The sequence below is a fragment of the Diadema setosum genome, chromosome 15 (assembly GCF_964275005.1).
Source record: "Diadema setosum chromosome 15, eeDiaSeto1, whole genome shotgun sequence".
Taxonomy (NCBI): domain Eukaryota; kingdom Metazoa; phylum Echinodermata; class Echinoidea; order Diadematoida; family Diadematidae; genus Diadema; species Diadema setosum.
This window is the reverse complement of record NC_092699.1, coordinates 19,184,588-19,209,111: the sequence shown is the minus strand read 5'-3', so window position 1 is coordinate 19,209,111 and position 24,524 is coordinate 19,184,588. Positions and strand designations below refer to the sequence as shown.

Below are 24,524 nucleotides of genomic sequence, written 5' to 3'. Positions count from 1 at the left end.
TGTTGAATATATGCAAGATGGGCATAAATGTCCGGGAAAATGACAGTAATGCGCAGTATCAACTGACAGAAATCCTCAACAGCTACTTCACCACAGATATTGATATGTATGAGTTCTAGATATTGGAGTTCTGTGACCACATACAATTACAGCAAATCCTCAGTGAGGCTAGAAAAAAAAAAAGAAGGTTTACAGGCTGAAACTAGGACATGTTCTAACCTCCACATGTGTAGGTAAAACACAGCATCCACACACCATTACCTGGTGTGTCATATTGCCCCAGAATTCAGAATGAAAGATGAAATGAAAACAAGTCATGAGGCAGTAATCATTAAAGTATATGACAGTCTGATTTGATTTTACAATATTTACATACATTCATCCAGATTATTTTTATCTTTAGATATACCCAAGACATTTTTCAAATATACATTTTGCATTACAGGACATGTGTTTTATACGTAGATGTTACATTTTATGTAGTTTGTAATTAGTGCTAAGAACAGTAGTTGTAGATTGGAGGTTGTAGAGCATTTTGAAAAGAAGAAAACTGATAATATTGATACCATTGTTACTATTACTACTGTTACTTTTGCATTAGTAATAACAGTTCTGATAGTGAAAATAACAATATGAAGAGAAACCACTGCACAAAAACATACTGTCCAGCCCTGATTATGTCTGTTAAATTGGTGCTTTCCTTGCAAGACACATAGGCCTACAGTAATCAAACAATAATTATTTTCTGCATGTGTGTGTGTATGTGTGTGTGTGTGTGTGTGTGTGTGTGTGCGTGTGTGTGTGTGTGTGGTGTATGTGTGTATGCATGGGGGAGGAGGAGTTGTTACTTCACTTTCCGCCAATAAAATTCTGCAATAATTGATCCTTGAACAACAACAACAACAAAATGAAATATCAATACAACTCTACCAAGTGTGAATCAGTGAATTATTAAAAAAAATAGATAAAAATCTGAAAAAAAAGGAGATATTTGATGTACTCATTAACAAGGCCCCCAGTAAAATGACTATCAGTAAATTTTTGATAGTACATGGTTGATGCCAAAGATAGTAAGAGCTAAACCTCGCTGATACTCAGAAAAATGCATTATTCATCTGACCTTCCCAAATTTCCAGATCCCCCCCCCCATCGCAATGGAAGACATCAAAGTCAAAGTCCTTAAAAACCATCTAGAAAGAACTTAGACCCACAAGCCTGGGGGTATATCTACTTTGTGACTCTTTTGCCTTTCAAGAATGTGAGATCGAAAAGAAAAGAAAAGAAAAAAAAAAAACCTTTAAAGGGCAGGATGGTTGAACAACTTATGACCTAACCTTTGCCTGGGGTATGCTGGTATATACAGAGATTAGCATCAAAATGTTTCCCTACAATGGCACTTGTTCGTTCATGACCATGCATCACCAAACTGACACAAAATTTCAAGAGTTGATTTTCCAGTATGACTGTGGATGTAAGTATTCGGTCAACTCAGTTGACTTGGGGTTTTGGCTTTTCCTGACACAGGTGACCTTTCCAACATGGTTGTCTTTGTAATAACCAACATTTCTTTCTTTGGGGGCAGGGGGAGGTAAAAAATTATCTGAAAATAGTCCTTTTATGTCCATTTCAACCAAATCATCTATTTTACAGTTTTTTGACTTTACTAACTAAATCAGATTAAAATGGCCACAAATAATTAGAGTTGTCTGTTCATGCTATCTGAAAGACCTTTATCTATTGCAAATGCAATCATTTATCTGTTTTTCATGGTCAGACTTAAGTTATCTCAAACAATCTTTCTGTTTGCATTTTGAAGTTGCATCCTTTCACGCCCATGGGGATTTAATCATGGTTCAGGAATGACGCATTTGCACATACAGACAGATTAACATCACTGAGGTCACCCACAAAGCTAATGGCATTGTTACATAATGTAATTCTTTCTTGAGAGCTTGAGATGGAAAAATCTGCACTTTTTTGTACATGAAACAATCAAGATGGGGAAAAGAGAAAACCAACACTAATTTAATGGCATGTACAAAGTGTATTACATGCCAGACAAGAATATATAGAATAGAAAAGCACAACATCAATCCTTACATAAAATTCCGTACAATTTACATAATACACAAATGGCTGGTTTAGTTGTCATGGATTATTCAACCATCTATCCTAGGATAAGGATGGCAAAAGATGAGTGGCAGGCTTAATTTGTTTGAGGTCTCACTCTTTGTTATCAGATCACACTTTCTGTCACATTCTCTGCCACTACTACCTGCTGTCATCTAAGCTGTCATTATGGCACTCCACTGCACCCAACTATTAGGCCAAATAGATGGATTAAGGGCTACAATATTATTCACCTCATCGCTCAACAAAATATAAGCTGTGGTGACATATCAGGCTGTATCTTGGTCTGTTGACAGATTCTAGTGGCATCATGCTCTATGGCATGGTTTAGTTTGAAGCTAATATTAAACTGTGTCAGGCTAACAATCAGGTATCTTCCCTTTCCTACACTCTGAAAATGGTTCTGCTACTGTAAAGCTTTTTCTTTCACAAGGATTTAATTTTCGTGTATTTCGCAAATCACAGCCAGACTGCAAATCTCCCAACATGTAAAAATGTCGCCATACGCTAGGCTACACTTACCATAAGCCTTGGTGTCAAATCGCGAAAACAACATCTCACGAAAATGTCTGTGACCTCCCCATTCATGAAAATAACAGCTTATTCAGTACCTAAGGCAACCTGACACATACAGTCTTTGTATTAATTAGGTTTTCACAACTTGATAAACTACATTACAGTAGAAAAAAAAAATCCTACTTGGATGCACGTCACTATAGTAACCATAATTTTGTATGTAAGCTGCGCCTAGACTCTTCTAAGCTTTCAGAGACACCATACGTTGTTTTTACACTGAATTTTTCATTGATTCATACAAGTGCAGGATTTGTTGTCAACAAGGTAACGTGATGCCATTGAGCCAGATCTAGTCACCTAAGCAAGGCCTCCGGTTCTTTAGCTTTTCAATCCAAGCAGAACACAATTTATGCAGCAAAACAGGGAAAAAAGAAATGTGTTCCTTATTTGTGATTTGATAATGACAACACGATCGTTTTACTCATGTGATGAATTTTAAACATGTTGGTTTCGTACAGAATGCCCTTCCACTGCCTTTCAAGCAAGTCCCTCCTAAAAAGTACTTTAAAGGGATGGTAAAGTTTTGGTTGAGGTGATAATTCAGCTTTTAACTTTTTTGCGAGATACTTGAAACCACTACATGAAAAATTGCAAAGCATATAATTCTAAGAGGAATTCAAACTTTATTTGATGAAAATTGGTTTTTAAGTGGTTGAGATATCTAAAAACAAAGGTAACAAAACAATCCTGATAAAGGTGGGTTTCACCTTTTATTAGGATTGTTTTGTTTTGGATATCTCAGTTATTTCAAAGGTAACAAAACAATCCTGATAAAGGTGGGTTTCACCTTTTATTAGGATTGTTTTGTTTTGGATATCTCAGTCATTTCAAAACCAATTTTCATCAAATAAACTTTCTTTTTAGAATTATATGCTATTTCATATTTCATAAGAGGATTCTCATTATCTCAAAAAATCATCATCAAAAAACGTTGGAAACCTGAAATCCCATCTCAACTTACACTGTACCATCCCTTTAAGAAACCTGTCCTAACATCTGTATGTAATTGCACAGCCCACGGCTGTTTAGGGATACCAAGCTTGTATTTCTAATTGTGATATGATAAAGCAATTTGATTACTTTGTTATTTCTGTGTGATGAACTATAAATGTCGATATGATTTCTTCTATGTTATATTTTGCCAAATAGATAAGTCTCAATTAGCCTCGATCAAACATCAATTGTTGAGCACAAAGACATGTTGATCTTTTGCACTTTATATTCAATACATTCCCATGATTGTTGTACATTGTATACAGCTAGTTACATGTAGCTGTCTACCTTTAACATGACAGTCATCTGACAAACAACTTCACAATGATGTTTTCATTTCATGCCCCTCTCACTTAACTGTACAAACAAAGCTACATGTAGGTAGGTGGGGCAGTTGACCAAAGTTCATTATCCAGCTGTTCTTAAGTGCTCAGAGAGGCAGCCTCAAAGAAGGGTGTGCAAACAGTGAAACTTAACATTCTAGATCACTGAAAAAAAAAACAGATGATGGGTTTACATGTCATCTTTCTTATAGAGCCATTGAATTAATACATATTAACATAATATTTTTCTTGTTTCTAAGTTTCTTGTATGAAAATGATTCTCCTCCATTTCAGGAAAAAAAAAAAGGACCAAAATGATGGCAAGACATTTCTATCAAAGTTCCACAGATTTTGATGGCTTTCATTCATTTTATTTTCATTTTTGAAAAAGAGTTCAAAGAGTTTTTTTGTATATAAAACGTAACTAACATGACAAAAAACAATATACCTATCTTACATACATCAAAGTATGATGTAAACACAAAATTAAAATTAATAAGGCTGTGGATGTATGCTATTTACTATATAATGTTGAAAATGGTGGGAAAGCTAAAAAAGCACATGCAAGTTTGTAGATGACCTTTCATGTCATGTGACAAACTTTCCCAACTGGAAGGAAATCTTGAGTTGGCAATTTTAGTTGTTTGGATCAACACCAACAGGCATTGTGATCCAAACTTTTCAAGTGTAGCCTTTACAAGAGTTACAGGTTTTATTTTTCTTTGGATGCTATGACAACATCCTCATCACATGAGCTCATCTCAACCCTACTCAATAAAGTTAGCCTTTAGGTGAAGTGTGCTTGCATTAGCCTCTAGATGTAGTATAGTTGTTCTGTCTTGAGGGCAAAGTGTACGCAATGTGTAACACTCTATACTCAATTACAAAGAGTAGTGAAGTGAATTAACTAGTGTATCTTTCATCATTTTGAGAGAAAGTACCAATGTGTAATACTTGAATATGAATGTCATCATGGCAAGCATCATTTTGAAAAAAACAAACAAACAAACATCATGGCACTCATGGCACTAAAACACACGAAGAGTGAATTTAAATTCAGACATCATTGATTACGCAAATCAAACTGTTACCACCCCAAAGCCATCCAAGAAATTTCAGTCTCACAAGAATTACCACAAATCTAAAAAGAAAATATTGTGGTACATTTTGATATCATGAAGAAAATGAGATTCCTGAAAAAAAAAAATACTACAGTCTCAATCTGTCCTTCATCCACGACAAACACAACACTGAAAGATTTTTCACAGCCACAAAACCTTGAGCAAAAAAAAAAAAGAAAGAAAGAAAAGAAAAGAAGTGCTAAGAAGCGTCTCAAGTGATCAGTGAATATCAGTGACTTTTTGCAGGGAATCAGTGTTGGTAATATTGTAACATTGTTTACAAATATGTTCGTGATGTCACTATAAAGGGATTTGCATTATCCATATCACCACTGAATACGAGATACCCGAATTTTCGGATCGCCGTCTCAACCCGCCCACAAATGTGAAAATCATGCCGGGGGATGTAAGGCAAGAGAGTATTACATGTCATTCCTCTTGGTACAGAGAGACCATTAAGCTGTAAATCTAGTCTTGATTAGAGGATCTTTGCAGTGATGGAAGTGGACTGATTGAGACTTGTTCGGTTGTTACTCAATCATTCCATTGTTTAGCACTGGTTTATCCCACAGGACAATATCCCTTGATGAATGGTAAACAGGAATGGAACTGAATTGTTCCGAGGTAGATGGAAGAGACAGGCTTGTCTTATCATACACGGGAGATAAAGAGTGCTCCTCCATCACTGTGCCCCATTTTTCTTCTCCGCACTGATTGAATGACTGCTAGAAAGCTCCTTGGCTAATTCAGCTGTCCACATTGGCTTTACCGAGTTAATCAATTGCTCCGAGAAAGGATCGATGTCAGAATTAAATGTTGCAGACAGGTGACAGCGCAGCAGGGAAAAGTAAGGGTGTTTTTAAAGAATCTTGATTGGATCAGTACAATATGGGTGAATATTTGTTTTTCTTCTCTTTTTTTTTGGGGGGGGGGGTGGGGGAGGGGTGGGCTTGAGGATGGCACTTACTATCAAAGCTAAAGTAATAACCTTAATTTGCTAAACATTGCTGATGTCACATTAATTCAATAGATGTCTGCCTGTTTACTTCACTCGTCAGTTGTTTTTTATTAATGGTTGCAGTTAACTGAAAGTTGTAATATCTCATTTTAGGATATACACAAAGCTTTCACCTACTTTACTTCTCAGATTCAGCTTCCACCTAACTGATGTACTTCTTGCTTTGAGTTAGAATATTTCACAAACAAGGAAAGTGGGCCAAAGAATTCAAACTCTGCAATCGTGTCTGATTGTTTCTCACCGAGATAGATGGCATTTACTTATTGGTGTGTTCTCGTAACATTGCCAGGTGAAGAAAGATAAGATGTATTCCTCCGATGTGATTCATGTCTCCACCAACTTCTTTCAGCACCTCTTTCTGCTCCCTAAATGTTGGCAGGTGGGTATTTCTCTCTCTCTCTCTCTCTGTCTATCTATCACTCTCTACCTCTCCATTCCTACATCTCTCTCGCTACCCCCTCCCTGTGTCTTGTTTCCCAACAGCCACATCTCCATGGCAACTAGCCCCTCATCATCTCGTCTGTAACCATCTCAAGTGCTCCATCTCCGTGTATCTTGTTCAATGACTCCTGCAGCCTCTTACCTTTGTTTCCCACTCTGTAGTTAATTTGTTAGATTGCTATAATTTGTTGAAAGACGAACTGAACTAATTACAGCAAAATGCAGTAAAAAAAAAACACAACAAAAACCCTTTAACCCTTTAATTGTCTTCAACATATCTTACAAGAAGTGAATATACACTGCCTGTCTTAAACAAAATATGTTGTGATTGAAAAAGATTTAGAAAAGAACATTTACATTCACATGACATATATCTCAGACAGTAATAAATAAGATCTTGAATAGATACAACAGGGTCCACTAGGGAACCAGAGAAATGGTATAGATATCTTGGAACAAGTGTACCAAGGGTCGTCTGTGATAATTAATGGTGAACTACATACCACTATCCACTATCATTCCTTCGGCACTATGCCGCCCTACATTCTTGGCTGGATCTCTAGTATGCATTTCTCGATCTTTCTCTCTTCCACTGCGGAACTTCCAGAGGATAGTCTCTCCTGGAGCTCCCACAGCTTGGGAAGAGGAAGAGGAGCTGAAAATTACTGCCAGATTTGATTTCTTCCACCATTTTGTTTGACAGGAAATTGCAGCCGCCCTTGAGAGCCGAATTCCACAGTGTGCATTTCTAAATGTTGGTGGAGAAGAATGCTGAACTGTCACCTGATATTAAACAAACCTTGCTTCTTTCCACAGTGCAACTCATCCACTTTCACTCTACTACCACAGAAAGGTAGATGATGGTGGGTGGGGGGGGGGGGGGGCATGATTGTCGGATAGTCGGACAGTAAGGGGAATCAAACACTGCCAGAAATGTGTGCCAGGGCCACATGGTTTATTTACATTTCCCAAAAAGAATCTTTCTCTCTGTGAAGCAAAAAATCTTTCAACCGATGTCTTACATCCCCGAATACTCACTTCTATTCTCTATGTGGATGGATCTTCATCTGTGAAGAAACCTTCCCATTCTGGCAGTAAAAGCACTCAAAGCATTTGACTCCTATAAGCAATACAGTCCTTTCAAACTGACATATGGCCAAAATGTGTCATTTGCACTCAAATATGAGTTGCTATCTTCAAAAGATAGCTACAAGATGTTTTCGGATGTGGGTAAAAGAGGTACATTTTCCTTTCACGACCCGGCAGTTGAGCGTGATCTATGAAAGAAGTGGTATGAAGGAAAGGCAGCAAACTGACAGAATCCAACAGACAGCTGATATTTTTCTCCTGAAAGCGAGATGCAATCAAAAGACTGCTAGCTACCTGTTATCCAATGCTAGCCCTCTTCAGACGCCCACACAAACGCGCTGGATAAATTGTCACCACGATGCATCTGTCGCAAAAATACCACTCACTTTGTCGTCTCTTCTTTGTCCCAATCACACGCCACACAAATCAGATATGTAAGACACTTTGTGAGACTGTGGTCTTTGCCTTTTTCACTCATTGCATTGACACATAATGTCGACTACACACTGTTCTGCTCTCATCAATGTCAGTATGAATGAAAGCATTCAAATAAAAAGGGGGGGGGGGTCTCTTCTGGCACAAAAATCTAGTTCTAGTTAAGTTGCGGTAAACATCAATACCACGGATTTGACATTTGCCTTGTGCTCTCAGCTTTCAATGCGCCATTCACCTCTTGTAAAATGAGCTCTATATACTCTACACTCCTCAAACAGTCTACATCTACCATTCACTAGAGATGTACAGTGACCTAGAAAAGATATGGGCTTTACTACTGAGAAGTTCATTTCTTCTTAAAATACAAAATAACCACAGAATTTCAGTCTGAGATGTGGACAATGCAACATTGATCTAACTTATCTCAAATAACTAACAGTAGAGCGGGCACAGTGAAAGAATGTACAAATTAAGAAACTAATCTCATCCCTTGCACACAAATTAATGAGATCAGAAGAAGAAGTAATGGACCCCGTTTACAGTGCGAGGCGAGGCCGCGGCTCGGCTGCGGCCGTGCCCAGCCCCGCTTCAGTGTAAACGCGCAAAAGGCCAAATGCGAGGCCAAAATTGGCCTCGCAGTTGGCCTCGCTCTGGCCTTTTCTTGGTGTAAACGCAAACTGGGCCAAATGCGCGGCCAATTTTAGTCTGGCTACCAAACCCTCTGCCTGTATCTTTCGCTATTCAGGATATTAACCCCCTCAACGTTGAAAACTAGTATAGTTTAAGGTGGTTTTGTCCTGCAAAGGATTCTTTCCTTTGGCAAAGGCCTTTGCCCGAACGGCGACTTCGTCGCCACGGAATTCATTTGGCAAAGGGTCTGAAAACCAGACAATACCAAATTGCATTTGTTTCCAAGCAGAGTGCCACTACGACAAAATATTGAAAGGTTTGAATCAAAAGCGCGGCCGAGCCCGGCAGTGTAAACGGACAAAATTGCGGGGCCCGGCCTCGCAATTGAGGCTGGGCTCGGCCGCGGCCGAGCCGCGGCCGAGCCCAGCCCCGCACTGTAAACGGGGTCTAAGGCCACTGAAAAGATATTGAGCAAACTTTACACTTTGTGCTAATGGTCAAGAACAGCAATTCAAAAGTGAGAACTGAGCAACAGCTGTGATAGAATTACACACAGTCAGTTAAGATTAAAACATATGATTTTGATGTTTAGATTTGCAGCAACATCTTGTCTGTTCGGACAGAGGGCAAATGTCCTCCAGAGACTGCTGATCTATAGATTACTATGAATGTCATTAAATGAACACTTGCATGTTTTCATTGGATCTCGGAAAGTCTGCATTCATCTTGGGAAAAATTACACACATGAAGAATGAATTACACTCACTATTAGGAATTTTCCATAATTTGAAATAGTAATGACTATAATCAGTTTGTGTACTTCTTTGACCCTCTCCTTAAAACACACACACACACACATACACACACACACACACACACACACACACACACACACACACAAAGACATTGATATACTCAAATAGGGAAATAAGTGTAATTTAACCCATTCTTAATAGGACTGACATTTCTATATAGATTTAACCAGACTCGGCGTATTCCTGCAAGTAATGGGTCAATTTCCCACAACACCCAATAAAATCAGTTGTTACTATAGTGACCTTCTCAATAATATTGGTATCTTGCATGTCTCCCATTCCCTCATAAATCTAAAAACAGTTCAGAGTCAATTGTTAAACAATATCTACCCTGTAGAGGCATTCCGTGCAAAACCAACCTTTACCCTGCACCCCAGTACGATCAACAGGTAATCTCCCATTTTGGTCAAGCAGCACAGAGTGGAGTGGGCGGTGTTTGGTTTAATTGCCCCTTTACCTCCGACAAAGCTATTCCCCTAGGGCTGTGATTGCCGTGCCCAAACGAGAGACGATGGGAGTTAATGTCACAACCCATCAGCCTAAGATTTGATTTGCTGGATAATTGGGAGATTAAATACACCGTTTGATCACCAAAGAGTAGCTACAAATAATAATGGAGCAGGCCTTTGTTGCGCAATCATACAATCTACCTCCATACCCAATTATGTCTAGCAAATTGTGCCCCTTGTTTCCGTATCATAATTGCTTCAGTGACATATGCTAATGTGGGGTTATTCTATGCTTTTCCCAATTTGATATTAATTAGAATTTATTCTCTGGATGAATTACTATGCCTAATGTGAAATCTACAGCACCATTTTCATAATGATAGGCAATACTAGGGCTTTATTCTCTTTATCATGGAATCCACAGTCTTCTATAATGTGCCCCTACAGCTTGCAGAAGTATCACTTTCAACTGCTTTGTGTCAGCCTCTGTCTTTGATTGAAAAGCTTGAAACTGTTAAATTTCTGGGATCATACAATGCATGGTAAAAGGCTTTGGGTTCCTTTCGAACCTTAAGAAAATCATAGATTTCTATATTTGTAACACAATGAAAACATTTACTATTATATAGTCTTGTAATATCACATATGCTCTTAAGATTGCAAAATGATTCACATGGTCACAATCACCTCAGAAACAAAAATGTACATTTTACCACTGAATGATACAGTTAATGCAATCAGTACCTGATAAGTGTAGTATCTGTTGAAATATGCAATCACACTCCTGCATTCAACATGTAAGCTTTCATTTCTGTTCAATGTTGATTGCTTAAATATTAATTCTTTTTCACTTATTTCAATCTTTATGAATTACAATATTTGTTGCAATATTTAATTCACTTTTATTCTGAGTAACTTCTAACAAACCCAGTCAACCACTCACTGCAAGTTTGTACTGAAAGATTTGCTCTCCAAGTGATTGGTATTTTCTAAGCACAAAGTACTTACACTATGGACATTGACAAGATAAATGAATGTGTTCCCTAAAGCTTTCAGAATGGAAGCAGAAGATTTGACACACTTGATCTACACATGCAGCTATAAACCACTCTCATAGGACTATGGATATCTGAATGTGGTCTTGATCAAAACAAACAACTAATTATTCACACACACAAAATCTTTAACCCTTCTCTCTGAGGCATTCACAAGATGAGTAATGAAAAAGAAACACAAACATTACTGAATAAATCCATACAATTTAATCAGTACAACATAATTTTGAATACAGACATTGGAACAAAAAGAATTGTCACTGTTTGACTTTGTCTCTGAGAGCATGATTTTATACATGAATGAATAGTTATGAATGTAGACAGTCTTATGAATTGAGTTACTCAATAGCTGAACTTGTGCCCTCTCATTTACTGATGGTCATTTTATAGTTCAGGTCTGATTGAAATGTCCTTTCTGATATAAATTAATTTTATGACTTATATGCTGCTATCAATAACAAGGCTGCAATATTATCCATCATAATTGCATTAGCATCTCTAGTTTTACTTTCATCTTGTGTCTTTTATTATTAAAACCCAAAGCACGGTAGCAATTATTTCTGAATATAATGAAGGATAGATGCATGTACTTTACAAACAACTTTTTTTTCTGTGGATATCACCATGGCAACAAAGATGGAACAGGAAATGTAATGATTGTGTGCAAGATGCCTGCTGCCTATAAAACAACATCCCCTCAAGCCATTTGCATTCAAGGTGAGAGGGTTTAGGAAGCAGACTGACGTAAGAAGAGTTGTGCCATGCATGACATATCTCAGCCAAAAAGGGTTATGGCACTTTTGGAAAAGAAGAGAGAAGGAAAAATCCAGGAGCAACAGATCCCAGTTCACGAGTTAGGTAATAATGATACTCCCACAGAGAAAAGTTGAAGTCTGCCAAAGTTATGAAACTAGAGCCTGCCTTGTTCACTTTTGCTGGTGCTATATCAGAGAACCCCTCCACTCCATCATCTGAAAGTACAACCATGTGTGAACGGAGTCATGATTAAAGTACAGAGATGACAGTACTTTCTCAACACCTATGTGGTAGAGAATCAAGACTGTCATCCATATTGCCACATTCATACATGCTTAGCAGGAACTATGGCTCCACTTTCGATAGACAACAGGAATGGAAAGAAAAAAAATAATCTGATCACTTGATAATGCTTGGTTACAAGGACAACATAATGATGGCAGATATACAAAGCTGTAGTATTGTAAATTTCAGTAGAAAAAAACAAAACAAAACAACATGCCACATCTACATATCGTTGCTGCATGAATGACTACTCTCTACAGTTCAGGCTCTTATGTCCCCCCCCCCCCCCCCCCCACCAACCATGTTCCATTTGTAATGACAATGTGATACCACAGTTCTGGTATACCGTGGACTGCATCCATCATACATTTCTGTGCCTCGAATGAACCTTTCCTGCCTGTCTTGCACAAAAGGTCAAGCCTGATGCAGAGCGGTTCATCTGCACTTCCATGGATCCTTTCTTTGCTCCACTACCACCGGCATCGCTGCTTTTATGGATCAAGCTTGGAGACAAGAAGCTGACATCTTCCTCCTTTCCACACCTTCTCTCACTGCTTCTTTTCTCCTTTTTTTTTCCTTCCAGTCTCCAATCTCATCTACTCATCTTTGTTCATCAAGTGTAGGGCATATTGACAAGGCTGATTTCTGGGCGGCATCACCACCAACCCCCGTCTGCCAAGAAGATCAGATGAACCGCCCAGCTTCATATCATAGCACGGTATATGGGTCGGTATATTTTGTACCTTCATCTGTATGAGGTCATGGGAAGTTGTGTGCAAATATTTGAAGCTATAAATTACACAAAGCAGATGTACATAAATACATACATCTCAGCCTATAGACCTCTACAAATACACACACATGCATACACATACATGCACTGACATACAGCCATAAACACACACATACATACAGTGAAGGAAACATACATAAAGTATGCGAAGCCACAACTTGGTCGACATCATGCTTTTGTTACTTGGTTTATGAAATAAAGGAGTCATAGTATATTCTTTGTGTGTGTTTGTGTGTGTATGTTGTAATCAAGTAAACATCATTTTGGAATGTAATCTTTCTTAAGTTTTTCTCAATATATATCTTGATGACATGGAGTAATGTGTGATAAATACCTGTGTTCTCGGAGTACATTTCATTAATGTTCTTTTAAGTTTTCTTTTACGTTTGTCACCTATGAATGGATCTCAGTGGAAATAATTTTGATTTCCACAAATTCTACGCAAACTTGCCTATGACTCTTTATAACTCTACAAACTGAGTAACCATTTTAATGAAATAAAAATTACGAACATATACGATTTGTACACAGAAATATAACTGAATGAATGAAATACATGATTGATAGATTTACCGATCAACAAAAAAAAAATTAAAATTATCTGGAAAAAAGAGAGAGAGAGAGAGAGAGAGAGAGAGAAGGAAAAACAGCATGCTGAGAGTGGAAAAGTTGAAGTCCACTCTTGACCAATCAATAATGGGATCAATACTTTTCCATGTCCCTTTAAACAAAATCAATGGAAGTTTCCTTTTTCTGGAAGGAACAGGATCTGCAAACACTGGCACTTGTGTTTACTAACAAACTTGTTGAAGAAGTGAGCTTAAGATGATGTATGGAAAACACAGGCTACCCAAGCTACCCTCCTAATACACCCTTTGAGGGCCAACAAGAGGATTAGTGTACCCCTCCATCAATTGTTATTTAACTCACAGGATTGCTCCCTCATAATGCCCCTACAATATGTTGCCAAATGGGATGCAACATGTTAATCTGGGAGAATGGCCTACTTGCTCAAACTGCAATAGCAAACTTTTTTAATCATTCTACAAATGGCATAGAGGTTCAGCTACAATGAATTTCAAGCTCAAGTATTCAAGATATCTTTCCTTGCTACATTAGCTTAAAAAAAGCACTTAGCTTTCTCCATCTAAACAGGTTTTTTTATTTTTTCAGTTTTTCCATGTTTGATCTAACAAAAATGCAAACCTTTTAAATGCTATCTGACTGGGAGGTGAGGTTTTTTTGGATGACTAGATTGATAGCATACAAGTCTAAATAAGAGCCCACTATCTGCTGTGTGGGTTGAGAATGCTATTTCAATTTATGAAAGGACAAACCATGGTGTGGTTATAGGTAGCTGTTTGCAAGTCAAGTCATTCTACAGGTGCTATGTCAACCCAAAGAAGGGGGGGGGGGGGGTCTTACATTCACATATTCACATGGATTGACACCCAGTTTTGAAACAACTGCAAGGATGAGTCACTGGTCACTGATCATGCATCATGAAAGTTTCAAACTCCTTTCATGCTATGTAGAGAACATTCCCAAAGGTAGTTTGTTTTGAGAACAGATAAGACCTCATATCTGTAAGTAGAGGGGGTTTAACTGACAGTATGTTTCCCTTTGTGTATGTATGTGTATGTGTCCATAACAAAATGTCAGTGTTTGTTGTTTGTTGTTGTTGTTTGCTTTTGTTTTTTTGCAAGACATAACACATCACATAATCTCAAAAGTTCTCATTTGCCATCAGTGAAATTATGGCAATATATCTCACTACATTTCCGTATAAGTATCATCTGTTACATTGTAATCTGGCTACTTTAGTAATTACAAAGTAAATTTAACACCAATGGCAATTAAACTACACAAGATGTCAAGGGAAATCTGAAGACTTGGGACCAAGAGGTTCACAGTAAGAGGGAAAGCAATTTTGACAAAAATACCATATGGCTTACAGGTAATCAAATTTTACTAGATATAATGAACCAAGGGCATGCCTTGATTGCAATCACTTGGAACTTACAAACAAGATCTCATTTTACATAAATGTTGTGTGGGTAAAATACTTGTGTTTGGGTATTGTGGATGGTAGCTGAAATGGCAATTAAGGAAATAATGATTGATATAAAATTGGATATTGAAATGGAACATGCATCAATCGTCCTGGGATCCTACTCATTACTCTCTTCTCAAGCCGCTGTTAAACTGTACTGGCTGGGTGAGTTTTGCCTTCCTCTCAAATACCTTTTCCCAGCCTGTCAATTGAATAGATGGAAAAGACAACGGCCTCCCACTGTGTAGATTTCAGACTGCCCAGCCGTGTTGCCATGGTGATGGAGGGTTCGGCAGGGTTACCGCATCAGTTGGCTTTGATGCTAACAGTGAAACAAGCTCCTGAACAAGTGATTACTCAGTTGCTGTTGCTTTTTTGACGTACTATGATATGGTTATAAAATGTGGCCGCTGAGTGGATACATCTTCGTTACAACTAGAATATGGAAGCTCTATTTCCATAGAACAGATGGATGGCTGAGGAATGATAAAGATAGAAAAAAAAAAGACAGACAAGCAGAGGTAGAAACAAGGAGTAGAGAGAAAGTAAAAGGCAGACAGTCATAGACTCACTCCAAACTGAAAGAAACTTTCTGTTGAGAGGACATATGATCTACAGGCAAATACTAATAGTTGAGTGGAAGGTAAAGCCATATTTGATGTGTCAGTGGCATATGATGCACCACGCGCTACCCCGGGGTATCGTAGTAACCCGGGGTACCACGTTGTGTAGCGCCATCTCACGTTCACTCGAGTACAACCGCAGAGTTACTGCGTTACGTATGCGCACTGTACTGACCCGTGGTACGGTGCGATACTCAGTATAGCGCTTCATGCACTGACTACACGCACTATTATAATAGCCCGCTAGCTGTGCCAAAGTTACGATCTCGTAGACGTAGTTTCGATCCCGTAATTTTGTAAGCTTTGTGCACTTTGTGCCGAACAAAATATCCTTTCGCAATTAGGATCAAGCTGCAAAAATGCCAGCAGGTGATGGGGGCTATGCCGCACTGAAAGGAAAGGGCCGGAAAAGAAGGAAAATTTCCAGAGAGGAGAGGCTGGAAAACGCGAGGCTTCGCGCCACTCGGAAGTTGGGGAAGGAAGGGGCCGCCGATGTTCTGGAGGTGTTTCAGAAGGCCATTGACGCCGGGGATAAGGCGGAGGCAGATGGCATTATTATGACCCTGCTGGCTCAGGGATTAATTGAGAAAACTACAGGATGAAGAGGGGTTTTTTTTACAAGAACAATGGCCATAATTGAATGTTGAAGAATTAATCACACACAAAAAAATTAATTTCCCACTTTTTGGTAACCCAGGGTACAGCCCTAAAAAAAAAAAATAATTCAACAAAATGGCCGATTTTTTTCTGGTACCCCAGGGTACCATTTATGTCATCATATCTCCAAATGAATATAAGATTGAAAGTTCAGATGGAAGTTTTTCTGATACGAGCATCTTTCCTCTCGAAATTACTCTTCAAAAAGTATGTAGTATCACTACGGATTTGAGAAGATGATAAACTATGTATAACACTCAAAAAGAATTCTTCATTTCTGGCTATATGAATTATATAGTTAACTGACCAATATATTGTTGAAACAGCTATTAACTGGCATCCCTCTAACCTGTGTGTATATTAACTGTGTAAGTCTGGGTGTATTCAAACTTCATGAGTATAGTACAGAAGCCAACAAACTCTCATTAAAAATCATGCTTCATGTCAAGTAAGTGCCTGTAAAACACTCTGCACAACATGTGTACTTATAACATGATTTTAGAAATGACTGTATTAAATGAAAGATTTACTTTCAAACCAATGAGCTAACAGTGACACATTTAAAGGGGAAGGCTAGTAACCGATCAGTGGGAATCAGTGGGAATGCTGAGGGATGATTGTTCCAATCCTTGTGGGATTCATTTAAGAGTACATTGTATATCTACTGCTGTGTGAAAATTATTTGCTTCAGAACGGTCTCATATTCAAGTAATGTGCAGTTTAATGTTTCCAGGTAAGCGTCCGTGGTCAGTGACGGGGCATTAATCTGCACATTACTTGAATATGAGACCGTTCTGAAGCAAATAATTTTCACACAACAATAGATATATAATGTACTCTTAAATGAATCCCACAAGGATTGGAACAATCATCCCTCAGCATTCCCACCGCTTCCCACTGATCAGTTACTAGTCATCCCCTTTAAAAACAGAGCATATTCCTAACAGTTAAGAACACTACATCCTGGTATTCACTACCGATACTTGTTGCCAAACAAGTAGGCTAAACCCACGCTGTGCTATAGGTCCTTCTAGTCAATACAATTGTGCACCGAAAATATTGACTGAGCTTTTGTTGTCTATCTCGGTCAACAAGAGGATATAGCTGTAGGAACATGTGTAATCCCTTAATGGCATATTGTGTGATCAATAACTTACATGGTTTCTCCATGAATAATTAAGCATTTAGAAATGACCATGTCTTTGTCTGCAAAGGATCAATTCTGAAAGAACAGCAAAACACTCAAGTGAACTGCCTCAATCTATCTACCTGTCTCTGTCTAATAATTCCTTATTTTCATGCAATGGTGTAACAGGAGAATTTCCTGCTCCGACTTCAGTATTTTGGGCAAGAGAGGGCAGTCTTGACAAGATTTGGTCATGTTTCATCAAATGCTTTCTGGGTCAGCAAATCTCTGCAAAGGCATTGGCACAGTTCTCCCGAGAAAACAGTGGAACATTACACTCTCACTGACCTGAGATGAGTCTCATGTCCTACCTTACTTCTATCAAAAGCAAAGAAAGACCATAACACCAGGCTTATCCACAATGCATGGATAGCTACAGAACAATTAAATAACTGTCACATGAACAATAAATTTGGGTGTTTCAAGCTTTGATGAATTTGCTAGGTGCACATGAAGATATCTTTCCACTAGTTGGTATGTTTGCTTCTCAGAGGCTCTGCATTACAATACTGAATTTGATCATGAGAAAATTCCATGTAACACTACTAACAGTATTTTATTTTTTTATTTTTGTTTTTGTTTTTGTTTTATTTTTATTTCATTTTTTTTTTTTGGGGGGGAGGGGCATTAATGCTTTTATTTATTTATGGCAATTCCCATAGTTTCATTCTTTAATTATTATTATTGAATTGCACTGAAAAAAAAACCCAACAACAATAAACTTTTTCCTTCATGTCTGTACATAGAATTATATCTAACAAACTTTAAAAAGCTTTTAAAGTGGATTTTCTTGGCTTCCTTAGAGCTTTTATCCAATAAGTTTACCATGAGAGTTTCAGATCACTCAGTACAACTTCAATGTAGTGAATTGAAAGAGAATGCTGGTAAAATTTGTGGACCTCTGTGGAACAGTGAGAATCATAATACTGCCCTCTACAGCTGACTGCCCAGTTAGCCCCATCCTCCTCTCCACAGTTTCGTGCACAAATGGCTCAGAGTCTAGTTGGATTTGGTGCACAGAATGTTTGATGAATCTGAACAGCTGGGCAGGAGGAGCACGGAGGATGATTGTCAGTGTTTACTGGCCATAAACCTTCCATTTACCACCACACTAATCTGACTGGAATTGAGTCAGAACAATTAGTGGAGTGGTTTATATGTATCAAACCACGGCTAACAAGAAATTGTTTCTGGGCATTTTTGTTTTTGTTTTTTTAGTGCCAATGAACATATACAGACTGTGCAACTCTGCTGATGAGCAATATGGGAATACTGCTTGGATATTAAGTTTAAAAGAGAAAAATGTATATACATACATAGAAGTGAAACACAACAGTCTGAAGTGGCTGGCTTAGTGTAGACACAATAGCTGTAGGCTCCAAAAGTAAAGATCTTGCGCTCATCTGTTCATATGTCTACTTTGAAAACACAATCTACAAATACGTATACATACATAGTGAACAGTTAACCATCTGCCATATTTTAGTCATTGGTATGCAGTTCTGTTCCCTGACAGTTATATCATTCATAAATCATAAATTCATAAATCATCCATAACATTAAACACAGAAAATTTGTCATCTGCATGCTTTAAGAAGTTATTAATTTTTTTTTTTTGAAGTCAACTCTCACACTAGCAACAGATACAGAAAGCATTTCAGGAACATGTAATGTTTATGTGCTAGCCCATGGGCAAAATCCATCCAACTAACATTCTTCATTCTTGTTCTCCTCCTCTTTCTTTCTGTCATTCAGCTTTTCCATCCACTTTAATGATTTTTTTTTTTTTTTGGAAGCATTTTACAAGCTTGGAGTGAATGTCAGACTGACTATGTAGTACTATGTAGTACATAGTACTGACTATGTAGTAAATAAAGCAGCAAAACTTATAGGAACAAGCTAAATAATCCGTAGATTTACTGTACAGACTACCTCTCACAACTTCTCCTTATCTTTATGACAAGTACCATGGCAATTAGTGATAATTCTAAAACTTGATTTGCAACTGTAACACTTTTTGCAAGGAGGCACACCCATCAGCTCACACAAAATACTGTAAATGGTCATTTGGGTTTCCTTTTCTGTTTCATACCATTTGCTTTATTACCTGCTGTGAACACAACTGCTCCCACAAACATAAATTGTAGAAATATTGATATTGGAAGATAATGATACCAAAAGTGGCATGATAAGTCATAGACTCAGGATTAAATATATGAAGATGATGACAGGTTGTTACACATAGTACTTTTTTGCTGCTTTTTTTTTGACAGCTCACAGAAGTTATCAACAAAAAGTATCCCCTCCCCCCCCCCCAAAAAAAAAAAGAAAGAAATTGAACTGGCAGTTTCTCTTACAAGTTTTCACACGTTGCACAACTTTGAAGGACCCATATACCACAGTGCCAGTTGAACGAGAAAACATTAATGGGATATCATCGTGATACAACCGGATCTACAGATATGAAAATAACATATATGTGATTCCCATCTTAACCCAATTTAGAAGAAAGAAAAGAAAAAAGGCTACTTTATTGCCCTGTTATTATATACATCAAAAAAAATGGTGCACTATGCTGCATTTTGCCCCCCCCCCCCCCCCCGAAAAAAAAACCCACACATAAAACAAAACAAACTTAGGCACAACTTGTTATCATGATTAGATGGCAACAGTAGTCTTCTTCCAGAGAAAGCTATGGATGGATTCCTTTACATCAGCACCCCGCAACATGGCTTCCCCCTCCTGCAATACATCTCCCATATGTGACTTTTGAATCATTGAACAGAGAAGGCCTAATCCTACATTTGAATTCAAGAATTAACACCAATGGGCTAATCACAAATCTAACTTCAAATCTTAGCATCATGGTCTCATATGGGCAACCTGAAATGCTGACTTTTTCAAGTCAAACACAGGAGCAAAAATTTCCTTCATCAAAGAAGAGTAGATGCAACTTGATGCCAAAAGGACAAAGGTAATTGCTGCCATTTGGTATTCTGGAAGGGGAAATTAACCTCATATAAACTATACCGGTGCTTTTTGATACCTAGCTGTCAACTTTAGTCATCACTCTTTACTCTAAACATATTACTTTTAAACTTTTCTCTGTGAAGGAAAATGGTGCCTCCTATTCATAATATAACAGTACCACATCAAAAACTTACAGCATGATCTTTTCAATCAGCATGTCCTATTTCAGTGGATCTGCATTCTGATCATCATAAAAAGTAACATAAAAGACATCCATCAAATGAACCAGGAAAGTCTGCATGAATAAAGATATATTACAGAGTCAATGAGATGTTAGAGGACAGGGGTAAAGTCAAATAAAAGGAAATGCTGACACTTACTTGGCACATTTGAAGCAGGATTTGTGGATGATGTCTGCCGTTGGCATGGCAACTTCATCTCCCCTCTCAACCTTGAAACCACACACTTTGCAGCCGCCGAGTGGTAGGAGCATTGCAGACTCGCTTTTGCTCCGCCGCCTCAGTGACTTCTCAGCCTTCACACCGACAGACTCTCGCGATAGCATGCGACGCAACCCGGAGAATGGACGCTTGTTAGAGGGCGCTGTTGTCGCTTCCAAGTCCTCCTCCTCCATAATGATGGAGGATCGCTTTTCTCGCTTGTGGCAACTGTAGGGATTGTTATCAGAGTGGGCTCGCTGTTTGGGTATTGAGACCTTCCCATGATCCTTCTTGCGAGGCTTGGGATACTTTTCACTCCGTCGCACAAAAAAGTCTGGTTGCATGATGCTGCTTTTTGCGTGAGGCAGAGCTCGGTATGAGGCGGGCAAGGTGCTTGATTTGGATTTTCCCCCGTTGAACTTACTCTGAGAATTGTCCACTTCAGTCTGATCCTCTCTGAAGAGACTAGATCCAATATTCCTTGGCAAGGTGCCAGATTTGCGAGGCTCCTCATGCTCCTCAAAGACATCATCGAGAGTACACGTGTCCATGCGTCCCTCGCTGCGACTACGTGTCGGCAGCCGTAGACGCTTGAACCACGGCGATGACTTCGGACCTGCATCATTTCCCTGAGCGGGATGACCATTTGCAATTTCGTCATCAAAAAAGGTAAGGGACAAGTCAAAACTAACTTGTTTTCGTAGGAGAGGAGCACTGTGACACTCCATCGTTCGGCTGCGTCCAGTAAAGCTGGATCCCCGCTCACAAGTCATCTCATTTCTACTATCCACAGAGGAGCTATCGCACGTCTCACTATCAGTGGTGTGCTCCATCAGCTCATATGCGCAGCCTTCGCCCACCTCCCCTTCATCATGGTACATTCCGTTCATTCCACTCTCAGCACTACAAATCGAATTATCCCTGGACAATTCCATTTGGCCCCCTAGGGGTGCATTTTCAATTCCACTGTCATCCTGTATTGCATCCTGCTGGTGTGACTGTGTGACCACAGCACTGGAGAAATTGCACTTTGTTTTGGGCAGACCCATCTCACTGACTTTCAAAGAATTCACACCATATTCTGGGTTGAAATCAACCCTTCTGGTCCAGATTTCTTCTACCTCAGGTTTGGATGTTGAGTAATTTGTGCTGTCATCAAAGGAGAGAGAGCGAGTAACCTTGAGGTCTGGTCCGGCTATTAGCTTATTGCAATTGTCATTAAAGGCTTTGCCATCTGGCTCTGTGTGATTAATTTTGGTCGTGTTGGAATTATTGCCCTGCACTGTATGTCCAGAGTCCAGGCTGGAGCCAGCCTCAGACTCCAGCGGAATATCAACGACAATCAGTCGCGGGGAGTCGCGGAGCTTGGGTTCGGAGTGAGCGTGTTGGAGAGCGTTGGAATCACGAACATTGTCATTGATCTCATTTGTTCTCTCACTGTAGGACATGCATCGTGAGGAGGCTGAACGACGGTTGGGATGCGGGCTCGAATGTCGTTGCTTATTGATGGAATTACAGCTAACACTGACCCCAACGTTGACCGGCTCGGCCGAAAAGCCGGTATTGTTACTGCGACTGCGATTCAAATTCTGTATCCTGCCCTCATTCCCAAGGTATGTCAACATTGCGGGTTCACTAGTCTGTCGAAATATCCTCCTATCATTCACACACTCCTGTGAATTACTCCCCCGATCTATTGCCGGATTTATCGTCAGCATGCGCTGCCCAGATCCAAGACTAGGGGTGCAGGGGCGCCTCCTCCTTTGGTAACGAGCGTCACTGAAACCTGGGTTGTAACTGAGAGAGCGACCAAACATGTGGGTCATCTGTGGCCGCCCAAGAGCGAGACTCAACTGCTGCTGCTTGTTTCGATTGGTCATATCTGCCAGGCATCGAGCCATCGTTTCCCCGGCAACCGCCTCCTCAAAGCTCATAAGCCGAGGGCGGTGCTTGGGCTGAATAGCATCCACGCCGACAGACGATGGGGAGGACTCCCCACCACGCCCAGTTGTGCAGATCTTGTCGTCACCGTTTATCTTACATCCCACCATCTCCCCCAGCATAACGCCATCCTCCATCTCGACCTCTCGGCTCCCAGCGTCATGCTTCTCTTCCCCCTCCCGCCTCCCTGGTTCCTCCATGGTTAGAGCCCCCCTCCCTCAGTGGTGCGCGGCATTAAATACTCTCACAATCAATCAAGACGTGGTCCCTTGTACTCCTCCTCCTCCTCTTCCTCCTCCTCTCATTAAAGCTTCAGCTCGTTAGGTGATTAAAACCAGAGTGTTGACCAAACAGGGCAAACTCATCAATAATGTGGCTGTCTCCCAGTTTCCTCGTGTTCATAACATGCGCACAGATCTTGCCAATCACCATTGGGGCCTCAAAGAGTCTCTTCAAATGCCATTCATCATGTCTATCCCACTAATCCACTTCTGGTCCTTGAGACTACAGCCAATTATCTGCATGAAAAGAAAACACACACCAAACTGTTATCCATGGATATCTAAGAAATTGAGATTGGTTAGTACCATTTCATGCATACATTTACAATTACAATGTAGACTTTCTATGTACTCTATTTTACCAGCTCCCCTTTGCAGCATCATGAGTGGTAATTGAATTGTTGGAAATCTTACAGCTCTAGATTCTTGATTCCTTGCAATGGTGGAGAGAAAGTCAGAGAATAAACAAACAAGTCATGATATAAATCCATTTCCTGTTCATTGCAGGGATTATGGTTTCTATGAAGAAACTAAATTCATCTACCCACATATAACATCATTTCATCCACTGGTTTGCACTTTTAAAATGATGAAACTTAGTCTGATGAATGACAAAGGCTTCTGAGTGTTTGGTAACTAAACAGTAAAAAGCTGTCAAGGATGTAACAATCTGTACAAATTGTAAGAAATAGAGGAAAAACTCATGCTATCAATAAGATGTTTGAGTGGTTTTATATCATCTTTTTTTTTAAAGTTCAAAAATTCAATAAATGACTGGATCTTCCACTTATCTGCACTCCACCCGGTCCTTACAGAGTTGATGAATTGAGATACATACTTAGAAATGCAAACCTGGCAGATTTATACATCCTACATACTGTAGCTATGCAATGTGAATCATGGATATCATGCTGTGAACATACTGTAAGATTTCGAACTGAAGGCTACAGAAAAAACAAAAAAAGCAAAAAAACAAAAAAACAACAAAACAACAACAACAACAACAACAAACAAACTATTTTGAATATATAGACGTCAAGATAGTTCCAAGTTTTCCACATTAGCTTGATGCAAACAAAATATGTGTCCCACAACGTTTTCCATTCTGAAGACATCAAAAAGAAACAACAATGCATTTTTAATAACAGAAGAAATAAATGTTTTGGAAAATATGATAGGACATTTAAAATCATCTCACATGGCCAGGCCATATCATAAACTCAAGTACACTCTAGATGAGGACTGAATGGGTTACGGGCTGTAAATCATTGCACAAATTTTGAAGAGCATGGATGACGCTTGACAAGGCAGCCATGAACGAGCACACCCGCCATTTCAAGTCATTCAAACATGCTGGTGAATGATGGCATTTGCTCTTTGATAAATCATTACCTGTATCATGATAAACAGAAAACGATGACATATACTTCCCTTCAAACGATTTTGACATGATTTTCATTCCCA

The 24,524-nt window shown here is 39.1% G+C and overlaps 1 protein-coding gene across 1 annotated transcript in view; it reads right to left on the bottom strand.

The window, feature by feature from the left end:
* LOC140239285 (rap1 GTPase-activating protein 1-like) overlaps nucleotides 1–21,862 on the bottom strand; it is a 289,478-nt gene extending 267,616 nt beyond the window's left edge. Inside the window, exon 1 of the mRNA XM_072319160.1 lies at nucleotides 20,779–21,862. Within this exon, the coding sequence (XP_072175261.1) occupies nucleotides 20,779–21,773 (995 nt within the window). The 5' untranslated portion in view covers nucleotides 21,774–21,862. The remainder of the gene's footprint in view (nucleotides 1–20,778) is intronic.
* Nucleotides 21,863–24,524: the final 2,662 nt, after the last annotated feature.